The sequence below is a fragment of the Carassius gibelio genome, chromosome A25 (assembly GCF_023724105.1).
Source record: "Carassius gibelio isolate Cgi1373 ecotype wild population from Czech Republic chromosome A25, carGib1.2-hapl.c, whole genome shotgun sequence".
In the NCBI taxonomy this organism is placed as follows: domain Eukaryota; kingdom Metazoa; phylum Chordata; class Actinopteri; order Cypriniformes; family Cyprinidae; genus Carassius; species Carassius gibelio.
The window spans coordinates 20098501-20123215 of NC_068395.1; the positions used below are offsets into that span (position 1 = coordinate 20098501).

The 24715-nt window shown below is 35.1% G+C and overlaps 1 protein-coding gene across 1 annotated transcript in view; it reads left to right on the forward strand.

Moving 5' to 3' along the window:
• The window catches only part of trim44 (tripartite motif containing 44), a 61673-nt gene that overhangs the window by 35162 nt on the left and 1796 nt on the right, over positions 1-24715 (forward strand). Inside the window, exon 5 of the mRNA XM_052544513.1 lies at positions 12083-12102. Within this exon, the coding sequence (XP_052400473.1) occupies positions 12083-12102 (20 nt within the window). The remainder of the gene's footprint in view (positions 1-12082; positions 12103-24715) is intronic.

Below are 24715 nucleotides of genomic sequence, written 5' to 3' on the forward strand. Positions count from 1 at the left end.
AAACTAGGTGTAAAACGAAGAAAGTATCAAAATCTACAGAGATATACGACGACAACCCCGCGCCCTCACCTCCCAGCACACAGATAAGCAGCCACGAGGAAGACCCAGTGATACCTGCCGCAGAGACCGTCGACCTGAGCCTCATTCTTAGGGAGTTAAGAGATTTTCGTCGAGATAATAAAACCCAGCTTGAGGACATTAAAGCAGAAATTTCGAATACCAATGCTAGACTAGAAGAGGCGGAAGGCCGAATTGAGACGGCTGAAGAAAGGATTCAAAATGCGGAAGAGGTACTCACTGCCATGCTGAAGATGCACAGCAAAATGGAAGAGAAACTCGTGGACATAGAGGGTCGTTCAAGACGTTATAACGTTAGAATATATGGCGTGCCGGAAGGTGCCGAAAAGGATTCTCCGACAATGACTGTGTTTCTGGAAAAACTCCTGAGAGAAAACTTAAATTTACCAGAGGACGCACCGTTTCAGATTGAACGAGCCCACAGATCGCTCGGAAAGCAGCCGCCAGCAGACGCACAACCGCGATCAATTGTGGTTAAATTCCTAAGTTTTACAATGAAAGAACAGATCGTTCGTCAGGCATGGCAAATGAGAGGATTTTCCTGGCAGGGAAAGCAGATTAACCTTGACAACGATTACGCTCCTCAAGTACTCCAGATGCGTAGAGAGTACGCAGAGATACGCAAAGTCCTGAAGGACAGTGGAGTGAAATTTAGAACTCTGTTTCCCGATCGTTTGATGGTGATGTATGAGGATGGAACGAAAATATATAACACAGTGGAGGAAGCAACGCAAGATATGGCAAAGCGAGGACTTCCAGTGCAGCCTATCAGTCAACCGGGCACCCTGATGGAACAGATCCAACGGATGACCTGGCAGAGAGGCGGCCAAAGCAAGGGTATCCGCGATCTTCAACAGAGGAGAGGCCCAACATTCAGGGAGAAGTTGCAGACATTCCAAAGAAAAGACGCGAGTTCCTAATCTCGATAATCTCTGCCCGGTCAGGATTCCCGGCTTCTTTATAGCTTATCAAGAGGAAAGAGAGATGGGGAGCCGGCATTTTGAGAATTTTTTTTTTTTTTTTTTTACAACCTAGTCAATTCAGCCCAGTTTTGAATATTCGGGATATGCAGTATTAGCTCAAATGACTTCAATCGAATCTGCTATCTACAAGGGCCCCTTCTACAAGTCTATAAAGAGGGGCTTTCCCTTGCAGCCTACTAGTGATGGCTCGTCAGAAGTCGAGGTAACGACTTCAATTATGGAAGTTCACTTTGTATCTTATCTATGGTTAATTAAGAATTTAGTTTTTGGTTTTGTTAATTTGTTTCAGTTTACGTTAGTTCTATCAAAGGGGATGCTGTATGTTAAGACACTTTTGCCACTACTATTCCATGAAAATTGTTTCATTTAATGTCAACGGCGTACTCAATCCTGTTAAGAGAGGAAAGATTTTCTCCAAACTAAAGAAGGCAAGAGCGAAGGTAGTGTTTTTACATGAAACTCATTTAAATGATGTTGAACATCTTAAGTTAATCAAAATGGGCTTTAAAGAGGTATATTTTGCATCCTATAAATCAGTACGAAAAAGAGGAGTGGCCATACTCATATCTAAAAAACTGAACTATGAACATATTTCAGAAATGAGAGATAAGGAAGGAAGATTTGTACTGATAACAGGTAAAATAGAGGGAAGGTTAGTAAGTTTTTTGAATGTCTATGCCCCTCCAAGTTCAGAGTGGAATTTCTATCGTGAAGTGTTTGATTTAATAGTTACTAAAGTCCAAGGAATTTTAATATGTGGAGGTGACTTTAACTTTCGCCTAAACCCGGGTCTGGATTGCTCTAGAAATACTATGGAATTAAAACCACTGATTAAAAAGGTGAATGGCATGTTAAAAGAGATAGGTATAGTAGATGTGTGGAGGGAACTGAATCCAAAAACTCGTGACTATTCTCACTATTCTCATCCTCATATGACATATTCTAGAATAGATTACTTCTTTACTTTTAAAAAGGATCTTCATTTGGTCCACCACTGCGAATTAGGTACCATGGATATTTCTGATCATAGTCCCATTTACATGTCGATGTGTTTAGAAAGGAAACCTAGATCCACAGTTTGGAGAATGAATTCTGATATTTTAAACAACTCCCAAACCAAATTAAATTTAGAAAACGAGATTAGATCATATTTGGAAATAAACGATAATGGGGAGGTGTCACCATCAATGCTTTGGGATGCACTAAAGGCGGTAATAAGGGGCAAGATAATAGCCATCACATCTCATTTAAAGAAACTTAGAAGGCAGAAAATGCAGGAACTTGAAATTAAATTGAAAAGATTGCAGACTGAACATAGGGCTACAATGAATCATAAGGTGAAGCAAGATATTAAGAAAATAGTTAGAGAAATAGATGATATATATTCTAAAGAATTACAGAATAAACTTATATTCTTAAAGCAAAGATACTATGAAACTGGGGGGAAGTCATTTAAATTGTTATCTTACAGACTAAGAAAGCAACAAGCAGAAAGAACAATCAATAAAATAAAGAATACTCAAACAGGGGAAATTTATTGTAAATTGGAGCAAATACAGCAGACTTTTGAAACTTTTTATAAAGCTCTCTACTCACAGCCTAAATTTAATAATGATTTGCAGATAGATGCATTTTTAGCTTCAATAGATTTGCCTAAAGCGTCAGAAGAGCAAAATAGATTTTTATTAGCAGAAATTACTTTGGAAGAGCTAAAAGTAGCCGTGACTAGACTAAAGACAGGCAAATCCCCAGGGGCGGATGGCTATAATGCAGAATGGTATAAAACCATGTTTGATCAACTGGCCCCGTCTCTACTAAAGGCATTCAATTGGGTAGTACAGAAAAGGGAAATTTTACCTTCATGGAGAGAAGCAATCATTTCTGTCATCTCTAAAGAGGGAAAAGATAAATCGGAGTGTGGAAATTATCGGCCTATTAGTGTTTTAAATGTTGATTATTAATTATTTACCTCTATTTTGGCACGAAGACTAGAAAACATTCTCCCAGATCTCATTAATTTGGATCAAACAGGCTTCATCTGTAAAAGGCAAGCATCTGATAACATTAGAAGGACCCTGCATGTTCTCAGACACGTTTCAAATCACAAAGTGGAAGCTGCTTTAGTGAGTTTAGATGCGGAGAAAGCCTTCGACTCTGTAAGATGGAACTTTTTATATAAAGTATTAACAAAATTTAGATTTCACAATAACTTTACTGAAATAATTAAGACATTGTATGACAAACCTTGCGCAAGGATTAAAATTAATGGGGATTTATCTGATCCATTTCAATTAGAGCGAGGCACAAGACAGGGATGCCCCATCTCTCCACTTTTATTTGCCCTATTTATTGAACCATTGAGCCAATGGATTAGGCAGAACCATTCAATTAAAGGGGTAGAAATTGAGTCGGGAGAGCATAAATTAGCTCTCTTTGCGGACTATATATTGTTATATATGAGCCAACCCACAAAGTCAATAAAAAAGAAAATAAAATCTGATCTAATACGTTGGAATCTTATCCCCATATTCAGCCTAAGTTCTAGAGTTGATTCAGTGCGAATGATTATTCTACCAAAATTATTATATCTCTATCAGTCACTTCCGGTGGAAATTCCGAACCAACAATTTCTGGAATGGAATAAATTAATATCTAGGTTTTTATGGCAGGGTAAAAAACCCAGAATAAGATTTAAAACGCTACAGTTAAGCAAAGAAAACGGTGGGTTAAATCTTCCATGTCTACAATACTATTATTATGCGGCCCAATTAGTCTGTTGGAGTAGTTCGGTATATTTAGCTAAATGGATTGAAATAGAGCGAGGGATGATGGAAGAGTCCCCGTTATCTGCCCTCATTGCAGACAACAAGCTAAGAACTAGAATTAATAAGGAAACAAACCCATTGATCAATGTATCATTTCAAATTTGGCACCGGACAATGAAAATAGGGGGTTTGAATGAAGCATCAAGAATATTAAGATGGTGTGCCTTTGATACTGATTTCTTCCCAAACAGAATAGATAATCGATTTCGTATTTGGGCTAAATTAGGAATCTCAAAATACTACACTTTTTTTGACAAGGGTAAAATCCAAAGCTTTGATTCACTAAAGGAAAAATTTGGGCTTAACCAAAGTGACTTTTATAGATATCTTCAAGTGAGGGATTATTTAGAAAGTAAAATTAAACCAGGAGTACTGTTAAGGGCTGAGTCAGGAATAATAAAGGTTTTCCTAGCAGTATCCAAGGCTCAGCCATGTAATAAGATCATTTCAAAGTTGTATAAGGGTTTTTCCAAAATGTACCCGAAAATACTCTGTATATAAGGGACAAGTGGATAAGGGAAGGAGACTTAAATATTTCAAATGAAGACTGGGGCAGAATTTGTAGAGCACAGTGGCAATCCACAAGTTCAGCCACATGGAGAGAATTCTGTTGGAAAAACGTTATCAGGTTTTTCACTACACCATCACAGAAAAAACATCAAGGGAAGGGTACTAGCTGCTGGAGATCATGTGGGGAAATGGAAGCGAACCATTATCACATTTTTTGGGGGTGTCAGAAATTGAATCAATACTGGCATGAGATTAAAGGAGCTCTGACGGCTGTCTTTGGGGTAGAGATTGACTAGACCTGTGAATTTTTATACTTTGGTAATATCCCCCCAGAGAGGTGGAACAGAAATGATAAGAAGTTATTGTTAATTCTCTTAGCAGCTAGTAAAAAAGTCATTACCAGAAAATGGTTAAAACCAGAGTCACCCACGGTGAAGGAGTGGATTGATATAACACATAATATACATGTGATGGAAAAATTATCTTTCTCCTTAAGAGCATTAAGGGAAGACTTCCTACAAATATGGAGTAAATGGATTGACTACATTAAACCAGTACGCCCAGACCTCTTTTGAAAGGTTCAATTTTTTTTTTTTTTCAATATTGGAATATGGCAATTTTTGGAATCTTCTGTAAGTAATAGCTCCCCATGTTTTATTGTATATAGTTATTGTTAAGAGGAGGAAACAAAGCACTGGTGACACTTGTAAAAACTTATTTCCAGGCCTGAGAGAAGATACACTATATTGACAATTGTTTTTATGTGTATATGAGTATGGATGTACAGTATAGGTATATGTTTATTTTTCATTATTATTAATACTGTTTTGATTTATATGTAATTGCATAAACTTTCAAGTGTCTTTGATTTAGGAATATATTGAAGGTTTGCTTTCTGTATTTCCCCTTGAAAATTGAAAATAAAAAATTACAAAAAAGAAATAGTTTAGAGTCTAATCTTGACAGAAATACAATTTAGGTTAAATGATAGAGGTAGAATTAGGGTCCTAGCAGCTACTTAAGAGCATATACACAGATACATTAACATTCTTTAGGCTAGACTCCTATGCCTGCTTAATAGAACTCCATCTGACGGAGAGAATCCACAGAGGAAACTGACCACCTGCATGTGCAGAATATACTTAAACACACCCCTCCAGCCGTTAGTTTGCTATGAGTGAGAGACAGAGACCAAGAGCGCAAACTTAAACATGCCCTCTAATTAATATTCTGTTTCAGCTGGAGATATGTTACTACAATAAAATAAAGTCAGCAGCAACTTCCGGGTCATGTAGACTTTAGGATGACTGTGGAGCATTGAGCCGAATCTCATTTAAAACTCAATTGGAATAGGACCATGTTTACATCAGCTTAATAGATCCCATATTAATAGCGCCAGTCCAAAGAGTCAGCTTTGTAAAGATGAGGTGAGAGAAACGGTTCTCTGCATCTGCAGCCATAGAATCTAAATGATTGCATTGTAATGAAATACCAAGGTTAATAAAATCATCTAATAAAGTAATTTGTTTTATACAGAAAGCGTAAAAACACACGCATAAATATCAGAACTATAAAACAGAACTATTCTCTGGCTAACTTCCACAAAAACTTGATAGACTCCATTCAACCATAAGAACCCAACGAGTGAATGTTTCAAAAGAAACCAGATCGCAAATATTTAGTAATGTATGGACTAGGACAAATATAGAAAAATACATCTTGATACACAACCATTGCAGAAGGATCAGTGTTTGGAATTTTAAAAGAACGACGTTAGGTAACGACGCTATTTTTTCAGTAACGGGGTAATCTAACTAATTACTTTTCCCGTCATTATAACGCCGTTTATATTACTGGACGTTAAATGCGGTGCGTTACTTTGCATTGATTTAATAAACTATGTAACCGAACGCACCCCCAGGCTCACACAGCGAGTGAGGAAGTGGGTTAATAACGAGATAAGCGATTATGATTGGCTAAGGCAGAGTCATGTGTTTCATGGTAGCCAATCAGAGCCAGTGTTTTTACGACAGCGGCGTCAAACACACACGCACGCACACGAGATTCGCAGCAGCATCGGCAGAGATGGCGATTAAGGAGCAATCCGGTGAAAAGTTGGCATTTTCAAGGTGGAGATATAAGCACTACTTTAAATTCATTGTGGTCAAAGGCAAGAACGTGCATGTAATGTGTACATGTTATGTGTGACACGCGTCTACAAAGCTAGTTTGGCCAAAAACACTTTTTTTTTTTTACAAAGATAATACTTGGAAGTGCAGGATAAAACTCTTGCTGTCTGTTGACATGCAATAAATATTGAAAGTTATGTACGAACACCTGTCTCTTCTACTCATTTTAACTGACTTATGAAAACTGCTCCAAAAAAAAAAAAATTTGACATAGGCCTATAATAACGTACTTTTTTTTTTTTTTTTAACAGTAACACAAATAGTTACTTTCCCTGGTAACGAGTTACTTTTATTATAGAGTAATTCAGTTACTAACTCAGTTACTTTTTGGAACAAGTAGTGAGTAACTATAACTAATTACTTTTTTAAAGTAACGTTCCCAACTGTGAGAAGGATAAAAACACTTTACATTTAACAACGATGCCTTACTAGCCATTTAAACTTCAATGGCTATTGACTCCTGTAAAATCATGAAGTCCTTAAAGATTTTTGAAGAACTTTAAAGCAGATGTTACGAGTGAGCATACAGGACATTAAATCACGGGGCACAAACTAAATTAACAGTAAATATAACCTCCAAGTCCAGATATTGGTGAAGTTTACGAGGAAATCCCGAGATGAAGTCACCTATGATAGGAAGTACATAAAAACAGACTATAGAAAGGCCTTAGCAAGTGTAAGTTCCAAGATGGATTACTTTAATGCTCGCCATACAGAAAGATGCCAGATATTTATTAATCAGAGCAAACCAATGCCACATAGCTATGCTAGAGCTAATCGCCTTAAATATGTCCTTAGAATAGTAAAAGGATGACAGATTAGACAAAAGTATGATTAAATGATTAGTCAATATAGTTTACATTCATACTCTTATTCAGAGGATGCTGGTGCAGAAATAGACAACGATGACCTCTTTGCAGAATGGTATATGTGACAGGAGAGACTAAAGTCATAATACTTACCCCATTCCAATACAAAGCATTCAGGAGTTGTTGGAGATAAATGTGAATGAAACAATGACTGAATAAAAAAAGACGAAAGCATATGATTAAGAAAACAAATACCTTTAGTGTGCTAGACATAGCATATTTTTACAGAAATTAATAATGCAAGCAACAATCTTTCAGTATAAAAGATTGTAGCCTTGATTAACAAGCCCTAAAATGCCTCATTACGAAAGAGTTATTGCAAACATCGCATGCATTAATTTGATCAACATCTTAATTATGCAGTGGGAGTCTGCTAGGTAAGCACGAAACGCCCAGCGCTTTATCTTGAACGTGTGAGTATATAACCTTGCAGAGAATAAAAGTAATGCCCAAACGCCTTAATTGCATAAAACAAAAGTGATACTTATAATGCTGTAAACTGATGAAGTGATGGAGGCGAGATGCTGTAGGAGACCGGCAGCCTTGTTTCTGCAGGTCCGGGTGAGACTTCATTCTTGCAGGTTCACATGAGCATACAGATGAAATATTTGTTGATTGAGACCCAAGCATCGCCGATGTGACAGCTCGGAAAGCGAGCTGGATCCGGCGTTGCGAAATTTGGCTTTTTTAACAATTTCTGCAGGCTGCTTTTCCTGTCCGCGGGTTGAGGTGACCCCAATAATGTCATATCTAGCCCCTGGAATTTGAATTCTACCGGGGAACCCCTTTTTGAAAGGCGATTGGGCTAGTTTTTAGTAGTAATTGGCGGTTTTGAGAAAACCTGGCAACCCTGGAAAGCACTCGGAACTCCACCAATGTTTCACATCCTCTGCCAAGAAAACACGAAGCCTGTATATCATCTAACACAAACGACCACAAACATGCACCGCAACACAGAGCAATGCGAACAATCCTGTGTGGCATCTTGAGAGGAACGTCACATTCGCAGTAGTTTGCAGGAAACAAACACAATAAGATGTGAGTAGTGCGCTTTTATATCCCTCATGTTGAGAGCCGATTGGCTACGCCTTAATTGGAATGTGACGTGCCATTAAAGGGATAGTTCACCCAATAATCAAAATTATGTCATTAATAACTCACCCTCATGTCGTTCCAAATATGTAAGACCTCCGTTTATCATTGGAACACAGTTTAAGACATTTTAGATTTAGTCAGAGAGCTCTCAGTCCCTCCATTGAAGCTGTGTGTACGGTCTACTGTCCATGTCCAGAAAGGTAAGAAAAACATCATCAAAGTAGTCCATGTGACATCAGAGGGTCAGTTAGAATTTTTACACACAGTTTCAATGGAGGGACTGAGAGCTCTCGGACTAAATCTAAAATATCTTAAACTGTGTTCCAATAATAAATGGAGATCTCACGGGTTTGGAACGACATGAGGGTGAGTTATTAATGGCATAATTCTGGGTGAAATCCCTTTAAGTCTTCCTAGTAGAACTTATGCTTTTGCTTCCATTTCCCTCATTTCAATTAAAAGCCCCCCCTTGGTTTGGCGGACCCATATAAATACTACCTACGTTTTTCATGGGAGGTGGCAAAATCTGACAGAGCTAGTGACAATATCAGAGGCTAGTGCCGCCAATAACTGTAGAACTATGGACTTGCCCATTTTTTAAAATAAAAATATGAAATAGGTTATTGTTATAAATACAGAAGTTAAAATTAATGTTCACATAAGTGCCGTCATTCACGCTGTTTACAATATGTTTTAGGGCGTACTGCACTTTATGATATTTCTGTTTTAGCACATAGCCTAATGTGTTTTAAGCCTAATATGCATCTCTGAATTAATCTGTTCTAATCTTAACTAATCTGTAAATTTAAAAAAAAAAAAATACTAGTAATTAATGCATGGTAAGTGATTACATTTTTTTAATCTAATTAATTACATGATGTGGTGATTAATTAATCTAATTAATTGCACATCAAAATTTTGAGAAATTACTCTGAAAAGATAATTTAAATCATTTTTGTGCAAAGCATCAAAAGAGATTACAAAGAGTAGGTTCAGCAAGATTGTCACTTTTGGTTGGGTGAACTATAACTTTTATAATTTATAATTTTATAATTTCTTAATTTTATTATTATTACAATGAAAATATTAAATAATTTCTTTAATGAAATGATACTTTAAATAATAAACTAAAACTGCCAGTAGGTGGTGGTAAATGTCTTAATGATTAAGTCATCGAGTCATTTATTCATTCGTTTGATTCATTCAAATGTCTGATTCATTCAGGAGTGAAGTAAATGGTTCTTTATGAATGGTTCATTAAATCATTAGTCTTGTTCGACTTGTTCGAGCGGATCATCACCATCAGACCGATCGGTGTGTGACATCAAAGAACAGCAAGAGCTTAAAGAGCAGACGAGTCCTTGTGCTTTTTGAATCATTCTCAGAATCAGAATCAGAATCAGAATGAGCTTTATTGCCAGGTATGTATACACATAAGAGGAATTTGTTTTCGTGATAGAAGTACTTTTGATGTCATTAACCGATCGGTCTGTGCAGCGTCACTTCATATCCAACGTGACTATGGCTAATGGTTCAACGTGCCAAATGGTTCACCAAATTCATTCAAAACGTGGAATAAGAAATGAAAGGTAGCTTTGGGTTGCTCAGGGATGAACAGTTCTGATTTGTCTTTATATTTAGGTTGGCAAAATTTAGCAAAACAGACAACATTGTGTCTATAAATAACACAATATTAACTTCTTAATGAACTGTTGTTTAAGATGAGTATCACATTTGAACTAGTGTGATATTGCACTTAGCCTACAGCTCGTGTGCTATTTTGTGATATTAATATGAGAGAAAATTTCAAACGGGCATTTTGCCCATATCTTGAATTTCAGGGATATTCTCTAGGCTCCATCACACAGTAAGTTGTTGCTCTGCCTCATATTAGTCATCAGTCGACCGTATGAAATGGTAGATGAATTTAACGCATTAAATTCATCCATATATGTCTGGGGCGGAGCAAGTGCATTAATTGCTTAATAATTTTAACGCATTATTTTTCTCCATAATTCATCTAAATAACGCGTTAAATTACCAGCCCCACTAGTAATGTTCATGTTCATTTTAAAAATAGAAATGTCATAGGCTCCTACAGCCTTGTGAGCTGTTGATAATAGATGGACTGTTATATTAATAAGTGACATCATCGGTTATCTTATATTAATGTGTTTCATCAATCATACAACCATCAATTGGCTTGGGCTAGGATAGACCTTTCTCTAATGAATTAAACAGTTTGTTATCATACAGATTGAAAGCCTGAACAGTCTCTCTCCCTCTCTCTCTTTTTATGGGTGTGTTTATGCGTGCGTGAGTGCATGCGCTGGGTATTTTTCGATTAGTAGTCGATAATCGCCCCCCCACCCCCCACCCGCGCATGTATAATAAATAAAACATTCCTAATAAAATTTAAGCAGTTGAAAATAATGCTCTTTGCATTGAAAATAAATGTTCTTTACAAATTAAACACTTTTCATTACACACCCATATATTATTGGAACTGCATAGAATATTTATTTGCAATGCAGGGAGTTTTGGGTAAAACTTTAGTGTAGAGACCAATTCTCACTATTAACTAGTGGCTTACTAGTATGACTGAACCTATTGGTTGTTTATTAGTTCTTATATAGCACACATTCTGCATGATTATATTCTGCATCCCTAATCCCAATTCCTAAATTTAACAACTACCTTACTAACTATTAATAAGATTCAAATTATGGGTTTATTGATGCAGAAGTTGTAGTTAATGGCTTGAATTGGACCTTTTAATAAAGTGTGACTGAAAATTCTTAGCGATAGTTTTTATTTGCAGTCTTTTATTTAGTTAGTTTTGATCTTGAACACAGTATGTTTGATTGAATAAAAAAGACACAAAAGTAACTTTTTGTAAGTATTGTTTCTGATGCCCATAATTCTGATAACATCTTTAATATTTCTGAATTTATTAAGCTACTATTCAGATGCTTAAATGAACCTAAGACATGGAAAATGTTTGTTAAAATTCAGTGACATTATGTTAACATATTAAGGTGGGTGATGTACAATATTAAAAATGGTAAATATAAATACAAACATTTAAAATGGCATATGATCAAGTAAGTGACAGATGTTTGTGTGATTTGTTGAATAATCCTCACAGATTGATGTGATATGATAACTTGAATGAACACATCTCTTTTCTATTCATAAGTACTGCATAAACACGTTTTTAGCATAATAATTAATATTAATATTTAATAATATATCGTCCACTGATATTTAGCTCCATCCCCACAACCCTATTCCTGCCTGTAATTTTCAAGTAATTCTGAAAACGGTTACATGTTACAGTATGATTACCTACTTTTGGATGTTGAAGGCAGAAAAAGGCATCTAAAGAAGATTGCTAATACCTAAAACCTAAAAAGGTTTTAAATGCTTTTGGCAGTCATGACACCTAGGTCCTCATCTTTAATGTATGGCTTATCAGTTAAACAGTGATCTCCAAAGAATAACACCTTTGTCTTTGCTTCTTTTTCTTCCAGAATCCTGATTTGAGGCTAAGGTAAGATACCTAAAATAATCAGTTTCAGAAACTGTGAGGTACTGTTAAATATTACTATTTTAAATCATATAAAAATATAATTTTGTTCTGTGATGTTGGTAAATTGGTTTGTTCACAATGATCCCATGTTCCATTTACCTGATTCGGTGCATAAAAACAGTCTGTAACTGACAAAGAACTAGTGACACATGGTAAAAACTCAATATGGTGTGACATTACTGTTGGACCATCATAATGAAAAGATTGTGTCACACCTCTGTTCATCAGTTTGCACTGGCTACCAGTTATTAGTATATAAATAGATGAATATAAATGTATAAATATAAATGTAGTATATAAACAAATCATTATTATTTGTTATTGTCCATCAGTTATAGATTTCTAAGCTAATTAAAAGCAAGAAATTAGAGAAAAAATAAAGTTGCCTATAGTATACACCACCAGTCAAAAGTTTTTAAACAGCAAGTTTGTTTTTTAACAAGTATCTTCAAGTCACCAAGCCTGCATTTATTTGATCCAAAGTACAGCAAAACTTATTTGCTGCTCAGAAAAAAAAAGAAAAGAAAAAAAACACTTATTATGATAATGTATAACACTGAGTTGAATTGTTTTTAGGTTTCTTTGATGAATAGAAAGTTAAGAAGAACAGCATTTATCTGAAATAGGAATCTTTTGTAAAATAATGTCTTTAACATCAATTTAAAGAATCTTTGCAAAATAAAAGTATTAATTTCTATCATTTCTTTTCCAAAAAAAAAAAACCTTATACTGACTCTAAGCCTTTGAATGAGCTTTTGCAAAAGCTTTTTATTTCACATAAATACTGATCTTTGGATCCTTCTATTCATCGAAGAATACTGAAAGAAAATGTACTCCCCTGTTTTAAAAAATATTGATAATCAGCAAATCAGCATATTTAGAATTATTTCTGAAGGACGTGACACTGAAGACTGGAGTAATGATGCTGAAAATTCACTTCTGATCACAGGAATAAATTACATTTAAATATATTATTTGCTGTACTTTGGATCAAATAAATGCAGCCTTGGTGAGCAGAAGGGACTTCTTAAAAAACATTTTAAAGAATCTTACTGGCCAAAAACTGAGTGGTAGGCTATATAGATTACAGAAATTGTATATTGTATTGTAATGTTATGACTACGAGCTCAGAATAAAAGCATTTTTATATTTTTTAAGAGCTTTAAAAATAAAATATCACAGCGAGTGCACACAATCCACCCATTAGAACACCACAAGAGCAGAATTCAGGTGTTTTTGAGCTGTGTATGTGTGCAAAATGAAATATCATTTGACAGCACGATACAGCTTATGAATACTGGAAGGAGAAAAAGTCACGACAGCCTTTTAAATTAAAACAGTGCAGCGAATCAACACAAAACAATTAGAAGAATATATTATAGAGATTAAAATGAGTGTTTGTGTGATCTTTTTGTCTTGGGTGAAAATAACATTGATATCTCCAGCTTCAGAGGACAGTGATTCTAGCTTTTCGTCGGTAGATTGGACAAATCAAGTACATGATTATTTCAAAAATCACAATAGCTTGGCGAATATAAACGAAAACAGCCACGTGAACATAAACTGTTGAGAAATAAATCGAAAATGGGTATTGATGCCGGATTGAATATTAAAAGAGACTGCATTTACCAGCTGCTTTCAGTAAATTAGATTTTAATGGGGCTATTTCAATAAACTAATCATTAAATACTTGTAATCATTCAATATTTGCCCCTTTCATAATATCATTCAGAAATGAAAGTCACATTTCTAATGTTGTCCACACGATGGCGCCACAGGATAAATACTAAATACTTCCAAGATCTGTTCAGAGACAAAGCAGTTGGTAAATTAAGTCACTTTAATATTCAAACCCAGTATCATGACCAACTTCCAATTTATTTCTCAACAGTTTATGTTCAATAGCCAATTCTGTCGAAGCTATTGTCATAGCCTAGGCTTTTTATTAGAACAGGAGACAGCAAGGGTCCATAGAAAATTGCTTGGTGAATAGAAACAAAAACAGCCATGTGAACATAAACTGTTGATATATAAATTAGAAGTTGATCATGATACTGGATTTTAATATTAAAGTGACTTTAAGTATCAGAGGAGCAGAGGATTTTGCTTTAGTTTCACCTTTAAATCAGTAAAAAATACAAGAGAATACATAAATTGCCTCTTTTCAAGTAAATGAGTCATTCTGTGAGTACTATTATATGCACAACATGAAAATAGATAACTAATATAGTGTCCCTTCTTTAATTTTTCAGTAATGTGTGATAACTTGAGAAATATGTTGTCAGTACTATTAAAATAAGATCAAATTGAATGGTATTTAGGTCATTATAGTTTTTGCATATTTACTATATGGGGCCTTATTGAAGTTTATAAAAAAAAAAAAAAAAGAATATTTATTCGTTTTTATCTATGCACATAAATAGATTAGAGATATTAGATGAGTTTGAATGAGTTTAAATTGATTAGAAATAGTTCATTGAAGCAAAGCTTGATTGAGTCTAATGGGATTTGGAGCTTGGCTCATCTGAACATTGTCAATTAAAATCTATGGGATTTTTAATATTAATTTTTAATATTATATTTTTTAAACCGTAAATCCAATCAGTTAAAAAAGATATAGCACACCACATCTGTTCAAAGACTTGAAAATGTTTCATTTATGTGCATAAATAAAAAAAAAGAAGAAATATTCATTATTTTTTTTATAAAAACTTTCATAGTCAAGTCACCTTTATTTATATAGTGCTTTAAACAAAATACTTTGCATCAAAGCAACTGAACAACATTCATTAGGAAAACAGTGTGTCAATAATGCTAAATGATAAAGGCAGTTCATCATTGAATTCAGTGATGTTATCGCTGTTCAGTTAAATAGTGTCTGTGCATTTATTTGCAATCAAGTCAATGATATTAATATTTTAATAATAATAATAATAATAATAATAATAATAATAATATAAATAATAATATTTTATATAGATATATTTTGTAGATGAAGTGACCCCAACTAAGCAAGCCAGAGGCGACAGCGGCAAGGAACCGAAACTCCATCGGTGACAGAATGGAGAAAAAAACCTTGGGAGAAACCAGGCTCAGTTGGGGATCAGTTCTCCTCTGACCAGACGAAACCAGTAGTTCAATTCCAGGCTGCAGCAAAGTCAGATTGTGCAGAGAATCATCTGTTTCCTGTGGTCTTGTCCTGGTGCTCCTCTGAGACAAGGTCTTTACAGGGGATCTGTATCTGGGGCTCTAGTTGTCCTGGTCTCCGCTGTCTTTCAGGGCAGTAAAGGTCCTTTCTAGGTGCTGATCCACCATCTGATCTGGATACAGACTGGATCCAGGTGACTGCAGTGACCCTCTGATCTGGATACAGACTGGATCTGGTGGCTACGGTGACCTCGGAACAAGAGAGAAACAGACAAATATTAGCGTAGATGCCATTCTTCTAATGATGTAGCAAGTACATCCCAAGTTTATCATAAAACCCAACATAGTAATTATGAAAAACGATCATCTCCTAAAAAACATTAAATTTGATCATAATTTAATAGCATTGCCAATATATTTATCAAGTTATCACACATTACTGAAAAAGTGAAGAAGGGACTATGATGGTTATCTATTTTCATGTTGTGCATATAATAGTATTCAGATAACGACTCATAATTTGCTTGAAAAGATACACGTCCATCTATACAAACCATTGTGCTTAGACCCCTTATGATCACCTTGATTTAAACCGCATTGTTTCAGTTACCTTGTGTGTCATTGCCCGCAATGCGACGGTGACAGCACTGTGAAATAGCAAACATGGGTAAAATTGGTATGACTTTTTTCGCATCCAGCAAGACAACTGTCGTAGCTGTTATCATAGCCTAGGCTTTTTATTTAGAGAAGAAAACAGCAAGGGACCATGGAAAAATTCTTTTTCTGTTCTGTTAAATTAGTTAAATGTAAAGGATTTGTTGTAAAGTGAATGGAACTAAAAATATTATATTGGTACAATAGCCTATAACATTATTAGGCCTGCCGTTATTATTACTAAATGTGATTAAATACAACTCACGCAAACTTAATTTTAGCATGTTTAAAAAAATTTTTTCGAAAAGCACCAAACGAAAATAGGTGATTAAAAATAAATAAAAGTCAAAATATATTGTTAGTTTTCTGCTAACATGCAATCAAGGTCTTAAGATACTATACAAGATACAAGTTCATTTAAGATATTTAACATGCACTGTGACATTTTACCGTTTCAAGTTATAAACTCCTTAAGATTTAAAAGTCAGTTTAATAGTATTGAAATTCAAGTTGAATATGGTATTAAAAAAAGGTTTTAATTGCTTAAATTATTTCTATGAATTAATGTTATCATGACTTTTTCATCATATTATTTTTTAATGAGCTGTATTCATTTTCCGAAATCAAGCACTCACTATGTTTTGAATCTATTATTCCCTCACATATCTCCATTTTTATTTTTTTTATTTTTTTTGGCAAGGTGCCACTGTCAGGGGAGTCAAAAGATAATTACATCATTATAAGAGTTGCAAAGTAACTTCAGAAATGGACAATAAGGGCTAATTGAGGTTCTTTCTTTTATTTCTATTCTATTTATAATGTTGTTGTTTTTAAGAAAAAAATCAGGGACAGACAGGATGATCCAAATTCTTGTAATGTACAATAATATAGGCCTATATCTGCCTGCAGTTAAAAAGTTATGTTTGTTTTGATTCAACCTTTTTATGTAGGCTACAATTCTAATAATAATAATAATAATGTCATTAAAAAAATGCCATCAGCCTGAGTAAATTTTACAATTATAGAATTGGGGTAGTAATTTAGGAGGTGAAAATACTGTGAAATTACAAACTGCATGGGATTTTAAAGCATAACAAATGAAGGTCTATGAAACATTAGTCAATAAAGTATTTTTTTAAACAATGGCACTTAAAGTTTTGAATTAAAATATTTAAATCATATAGCCTGTGAATAAATAAAATGCATACTTTTCAATGAAAGAACACTGGGAGTGTATGTTGCTTCTGGTGTTTGGATTTGTACTTCAATATAATGAGCTCCAAGTGTAAGAAAGGCCTTTTTTTACTCTCTATTTAACAGCATTAGCCCAATGAAATACACCTTCCTTCAGGTAGAATATTTTCCTGCCTTGCTAAATGTTGGGCTCATGATCAATAAGTTGTATTCACCTCAAACGAATTTTGTTTAATCAAACCGCTGTCAGTGAAACTGGGTCAGTTAGAGCGAGTCGCACTCGCTGTGAAGCGGGAGCAGCTGATTGAGTATTCGCTTGGTCCTAAAGCCTGCTGCAAACGATTACGTTTACAAATAACAATGTTTTTCGCAAAATTTATGTATAATTATAATATGGACTGCGAGCAAATAATCAATAAAAAGAGTGCTGACAGCATATTTCAACCCAGTAACATACAAAACACTGTTCCTTGCAGCTAAAAAACAGACCTAATTCAGTTCAGCTGAAGGGGGCTGGGGTTTGAGGGTAGTTCTGTATAGCTGGTGAGGTTTGAAATAAAGGTGTGAATTTCTTGCTCTTTCATATGGACATTGTCTTATGAGGGTTTCTAACTTGCAGAGCAGGTTTTAGGACAACTTTAAAGAAAGGTTTGATCCACTTCAAATGTTGACTACTATATATGCGCAAAAAAGATCTAAAAAATGTGAACTGTTGCATTAATTATATTTTGTTGCGTCCATACTAGGGTTGTGCCGATAGATGATAGAATCGTGTATCGACGATAGTCAGAGATATCGACATAAGCAGATTTCTCTGTCAATAATCAAGAAGATATTAGGCTCATTTTCCTAATAATGTAGGCCTATTAGATTATAATAATAATATCTATTATTTTTTTTTATTTTTTTTTTAGGTGGTCTTTTTTAATTCAGCTATCAAACTGCCCAGCTATTTCACTTCAGCACCGCATTTAACACGCACGCGCGCACTCAAAAGAAGATTAGAACCGTTGGTGAAGAAGTTGAAGCGCTTTGACTCAGATAACTCGTTAAATCCATGATGTTGATTTTAAATGAAAGAGATAGGAAACGTTGAGATGGTGTCCCACACATTTAATGGCTGGTACACGCAATAAATATACATGACAGATTAACTCTTTCTTGGCTTTACAAATAAAGTAAAGACAAAATAAGAACAAGGCGGCAAAGTGAACTTATCCCCCATTCTCACGTAGTCCTTCTCTTAAAGACTCATCACTTAACTTATAACACACACTATGTGGTGATGACGTAGAAGGACTACGTGAGAACCATGGATGTAAGTTCGCTCTGCTGCCTGTTATTATTTTCATGCACACCATAGGTTTTTGGACGTAACAAATTCTCCATCCACAAACAGACGTACATCGTTTGCAGATATAAGGTATTTCATTGCACTTTAACAAGTAATCTGAATGGCCTTTATATGTGAAATATTTTAACCGAGCCCTCGAGCCCTTGAGTTTAATGCCACAGTTATGTTAGACTGCATCTCATTCTTGTTTCTGGGACGTGCATCAATGACGAATGACGAATGAGGCGCGCAGTCCGGAGCACTGTATTACTGATACATCAGTTCAGTTCTTTAGTCCAAATATATAAACTTACCTGTTTTGAATACTTTATATTTATCGTGTTCGTTTATGTCCAATATTAGTGTTAAACTGTTGGACTCTATGAAATCTACTATTGATTTTCACCGTTGACTGATTTTGCAGTACATTTAGACTGATAACTTCCATGTGCAGATGCGGCAAATTTGTCACAGGACACGCAATATGACAGTTGCTTCCGACTATATATAAACTAGCAGCTTAAAATACAGTATTTTTATATTTAACGTTAGATAAATCAGTATGTTTTAAAATATATTTTTTCGATTATTGGTGATTCCATAGGCTCTCTCTCACACGCACCTGCGCAGTTTAAAACATCAAACAGTTCTGCTATGACAAGAACAAAGATTCTTTGGTTGTCCATTCTCAAAACATAAAATATCAATTTTATTTCAATTTTTGTTTTGTGTTTCAGAGAGAAAATCAGTGTTAAGGCAATCTCTCCATTACGGACCATTCTGAAAGCAGAATTTATGCAAATGCATATAAAATGCTTTAAAAACTTTTTATCAGAGATGTCTAGAGGGTATTTAATAGGTCTCCCCTATGTTATATTTTTCTAGTTACTAGCCGTTCATTTGTCATTATTCAACTACTAATTTACATCTATTGTCCACCATTATCTGGAAAATGGGAGTAGAGCGCTTTGGGACAGATCAGAGACAGACCAAAGGCCCGCAGCAGGCTGGAGATAACAGGCGCTCAAGGGAAACTGCTAAACTCAGAGGCGATTTGAGTAGATTGAGGAAGGCCTTTCGGCAGGCTCCTGAAGATGAAAAACCTGCCCTCAAAAAGATGCGTGATAAGGAGCACATAAAGACCTTGCACCGAGCAGAGTGCCGGCAAACGGACAGGAGGAGGCAGGAAAAGGAGAGGATCAAGTTCACAAAAAACCCTTGAATGGAACTGAGAGGCTGAGGAGACGTCTTTGGAGGCTACTTAAGGTAGTATGGAGGAAGAACCATCTGCCAGAGAGTTTTCTTATTGCCGAGGGCTGCTTCATCCCAAAGCAGCAGGACTCTTCCAGTTTGAAAGATTTCGTTGTTGATCTCGTTGTTGAATGTGGAGGGGAAGGTGTTCTTTGGAATTTTGGCGAGAGGCTGACCCAGTTCTTGATTAACAGTCAGTGGAGAAGCCCAGACGGAGAGCTGTGCTGTCAAGTGGAGTCCAACATTGTCCCAGTAAGAGCCTTTATGGATGACATGACAATAACACAATAACAGCGAGGTCAGTCCCAGAGGGCAGATGGATCTTTCTTGGCTGAAAGCCCTGGAGAGGAGTGGCCTACCTGGCAAGTTTAAGGTATGGGGCTACCAACACAGCATCCTTCCGAGGCTCCTGTGGCCACTGCTTGTGTATGAGGTTCCCTTGACATCAGTGGAGACTGTGCCAATTACTTCAGTCGTGGAGGAGTTTAAGACAGGCAAAGTTCAATTGGCCATGAGAAGATGGTCATTCTTCTTCATACTATCATTGGCATGATAGTAATGATCAGGCTGTGCAACAGGCCAACATGGTAGTGAAGACGGGGCGGACCTGGAAGGCTAGCAGAGCTCTGAGGGAAGCGTAAAAGCACTTACAGCATGTAATCTACGTGGGCGCGATTATGTGCACTGTTGGGAAGCGCATGTGAAACAATAACAAATGATCGTAAAATTACTTGTAGAAGCGCTCTTAAACCCTAAGATCAATTATAATCAGGAAACCTGGCCCAGAACTTTACACACAGGCAAACACAGCTTATGTAACGCAGGAAAGCACATTCCTATAGTCTAGTAAAGTAATTTAGTTCACAATATTATTAGTGTAATGCGTTTACTTTACTGCATTACCCAAAAAAGTGCCATATTTTCTGGACCGCTCTGGCTCCCTGTAAACATTTGACTATGGTGGCTGGTGTCTCTATGTTCACGTTCCATACAATAGAATCACCAATAACTAGAGCACTTTCATCAGGTTTCTCAGTGGGTGGATCACTGAGTGGGGAGAACCCAAAGAGCGGTGTTTTGACCCACGACTACGCTGCCTCACCGTCACCCAGTTGCCCTGCTGCAGGGGCTCTGTTTCCGGAACCGAACAATGTACAGGAATCCCTGAGCTAGACGCATCCAAAGCCGTATCTAGAGCCCTAACATTCTTACTGTCCTCAATTAAAGTTTGGATGCGTGTCTCTAATTCTGAAATCTTCTCTGTCAGCCTAACTATTTCCCTGCATTTATCACATGTGAATCCCTCATCAGCGACAGAGATAGATAAACTGTACATGTGGCAAGAGGTACAAATAACAATAGCAGGAAAAGCCATTACTCACCGTGCTTGATTAAATATTCTTACCACAGTTGTTTGATGAACTTGTAAAAAACTGGAGCGAGAGAGAGGAGAGGAGAAAAGAAAACAGCGATAGGTACGAATGAAAACGCTAATGACAAGCTAACGAGTGCGGTAACACTTTAGAATACTGTTTCTTACTTACTACATAACTAATTAGGAATTATTGAAGAACTAACAGGTGATTATTCATTAACACTTAACTCACTACTGTTAACTACTAAGAAAGATGTGTTAACTAATCAGTATGTAATATAATTTTATGATTGTGTTAAGTAACAGTTAGCTAATCAGTAACTAATATATTCTGTGATACCTCCTGAATAACTACTATTAATTATCTACTAGTTAAGGTTCAAGAAAAATAACTATGAAATAACTACTTCTGAACAAAAAAAAAAAAAACTATAATAATCAGGCTGTGTCCCACAAATCAAGTACTTGAGTAAAAGTACAGATACCCCAATAAAATATTACTCCAGTAAAATTATAAGTAGGCTTGTTAATTTTCAAAATTACTTGAGTAAAAGGACAAGTACAAAGAACTACTACAGTAGCAACTTTGTTACTGCCCAATTATTAGCCTATAATGGAAATGAAATATGAACTTTTGATTATGAAATGTTTGTTACATTAATTAAAATGTGGGCAGTATACATGTTAAAATGGAATAAAATATACTGTATTAAGAAATGTTCTCATCTGAAATAAACAGATGAGAGTATTTTGCAAAGTTTATGATTACTTTTATAGGTTGTTCTTAGTCAAAATGATGTAGTTTATTATTTACTAGGTTCACTTTAGAATTCTGTAAGTTCTGCAAAATTATCTGATAATTAATAATGAATTACTAATCGGTTCCCTATGTTTTCACTTTAGAATACTGTTTCAGATTCTAAGTAATTATTCAGGAATTATTTGATAATTAATTATTAATTACTAATGGGTTCCCTATGTTTTCACTTTAGAATACTGTTTCAGATTCTAATTAATTCTTGAGGAATTATCTAATAATTCAGCCTGATCTCACAATCAAAATGTACATATTTGAACGTAAATTAAAACTGTCCAATACGTATGTGCCTTTACGTATTTACAGTGTAGTTTACGTATTATCCGGACGTAATTACAGGTTTCGATACGTAACTAAATTTACATAAAAACAACCTAAAATACATACAGATAGAACGTGTTCTCTGACCAGTCAGTTATCCATAGAAAAATGCGTAACCCCACCCGAACCTAAACCTACCCAATTTATACAGAATGTTAAAAGAATAAAACATAATAAAACACAATTTTAGTAAAAATATAACATTAAAACGTTATTTTGAGCCACTAACGTTAATTCTACACCTACTCCTAAACCTACCAATAACCATTTCTTAAAATTACATAACGTTACTGTTATAAATAAACAAATAACAGACAAACAAATGTAACATTAATCATTTATTTTTTGCGATAAGATCAAAAGTGGTACCCCAAGTAGTTCAAATGATAATGAGTTCCAGTCGCAGTCCTCTCTGGAGGTAATAGTTTTTATAAGGTACAGAGCAGAATTTAATTTATTAATCCGTGAAATTATGAATCTGTCTTCTCTCCGTGAAGGCGCACTGGCGCAGTACTGATTTCAAATGTCTATCAACTAAAACACGGCATGTCGCAATCTGAGTTTGATATCAGTGCCGTAAACCGTGTCGTAACGTTTCTCGAGGGTGGCGCACTGGCGCTATTTTCACATTCAAATCATATAACGAGCGCGGGCTTTGACTATGTGATGGTCGCTGTTACTGAGAATGAAGATGAAGATCGATTGATAAAGGGCTGAATTTGGATATGTTCCTTGCAAACTTCTGGATTCTAAAGATATGGAGTACAGCAAACAAATAAAATGGATGTGATTTGTAATTTCATGCTGTGCTTTTGTATGGTTGTAATGCCACTCATTGGATAGGAGAAAATCGCACAGCAAAATATTGCAAAATGTTTCAGGTTCAAAATAAGTCATTCAGAATTATTTGATCATTAATTTTTAATTACTAATGGGTTCCCTATGTTTTCACTTTAGAATACTGTTTCAGATTCTAAGTAATTCTTGAGGAATTATCTAATAATTATTTATTAATTACTAATGGTTTCCCAACATTTCCAATTTAGAATAGGTTTAATGTTTCAGGTTCAAAATAAGTCCTGCATAATTATTTTATAATTCTTTATTAATTACAAATTGGGTACCTGTATTTTCACTTTTCCTGGTATATATATATATATATATATATATATATATATATATATATATATATATATATATATATATATATATATATATATATATAATGTGGTATATGCTGAGGAAGCACACACACAGTACTGTATATAAAATATAAAAACTAAGGTAAGTTATCACAAGGCACTGGAGTGGGGTTCCTACTAGAAGGTGATTTCTTACAAAACACACTCACAAAACAATTTACTACATAGGCAAAACCTCTATAAAATGTATTGCATTTATTAATATTGCATTGTCATACTACTACTATTATTGCTAATAGCATTTATATGAAAGGGTCACAATTCAATGTAATAGTGTAAAACTGTTCATTAGTAGTTACTTCATAGTTATTTTTCTAGAACCCTAAGTAGTAGATAATCAATAGTAGTTCTTCAGGAGGTATGACAGAATACATTAGTTATTGATTAGCTAACTGTTACTTAACATAATCATAAAATTATATTACATACTGATTAATTAACACATCTTCCTTAGTAGTTAACAGTAATGAGTTAAGTGTTAATGAATAATCACCTGTTAGTTCTTCAATAATTCCTTATAAGTTATGTAGTAAGTAAGAAACAGTATTCTAAAGTGTTACCACGAGTGCTAACGAGTGCTAACACTTTGCAGGTGTACTGCACTCACGGATATAAAATAAAAGTGAATGATCAAAATAATCTGATAAGATTTGATCGATAATATCAGAAATATGGTGTGAATTAAGTTTTATTTTATCACTTAAGGCCAGCAGGCCAACAGGAAGCAGAGAAAACACTGTCCCACTCATTAAAGTTCAGAATGTAAGGATGAAGTCTAATAGGTTAGGTAGTCTAACTTGTTATACACCATATCAACACTCAGAAGGCACATACTCTAAAAGTTTTTAGAGAAATGAAAACAGGTCGCACAACAACAGATATGTGCACTCACACATGAATTGAGGTAGGGAGGTGCTATTCCAGTAGTAATCCTGACCGCGACAAAACCTAAATTTAATCCTGGCCATAATTGGGAGCCAGTAGAGAAAGTAATCCAGTAATCCAGCCTTGAAATTACAATACATGTTAGCAAGACTGCATCGCCTTCTGTGTGTGATGTCAGAATGTTGTGGAGATATAACAGGAATGTACTGAAAGCACATAATGATTGTGTAAAAATGAGAAAGAAGAAAGAGGAAGACATATTGAAAAAATAGTTATGTGCCTTGTCCTTATGCAGTCGACTCGCACTGGTAGACTCGCAGGTCTTAACCTTGCTTAAGAGAGTATTTAAATGTGTATTTATTTTTATTTTTTTCTGGAGAGTAGATCTCCACTAC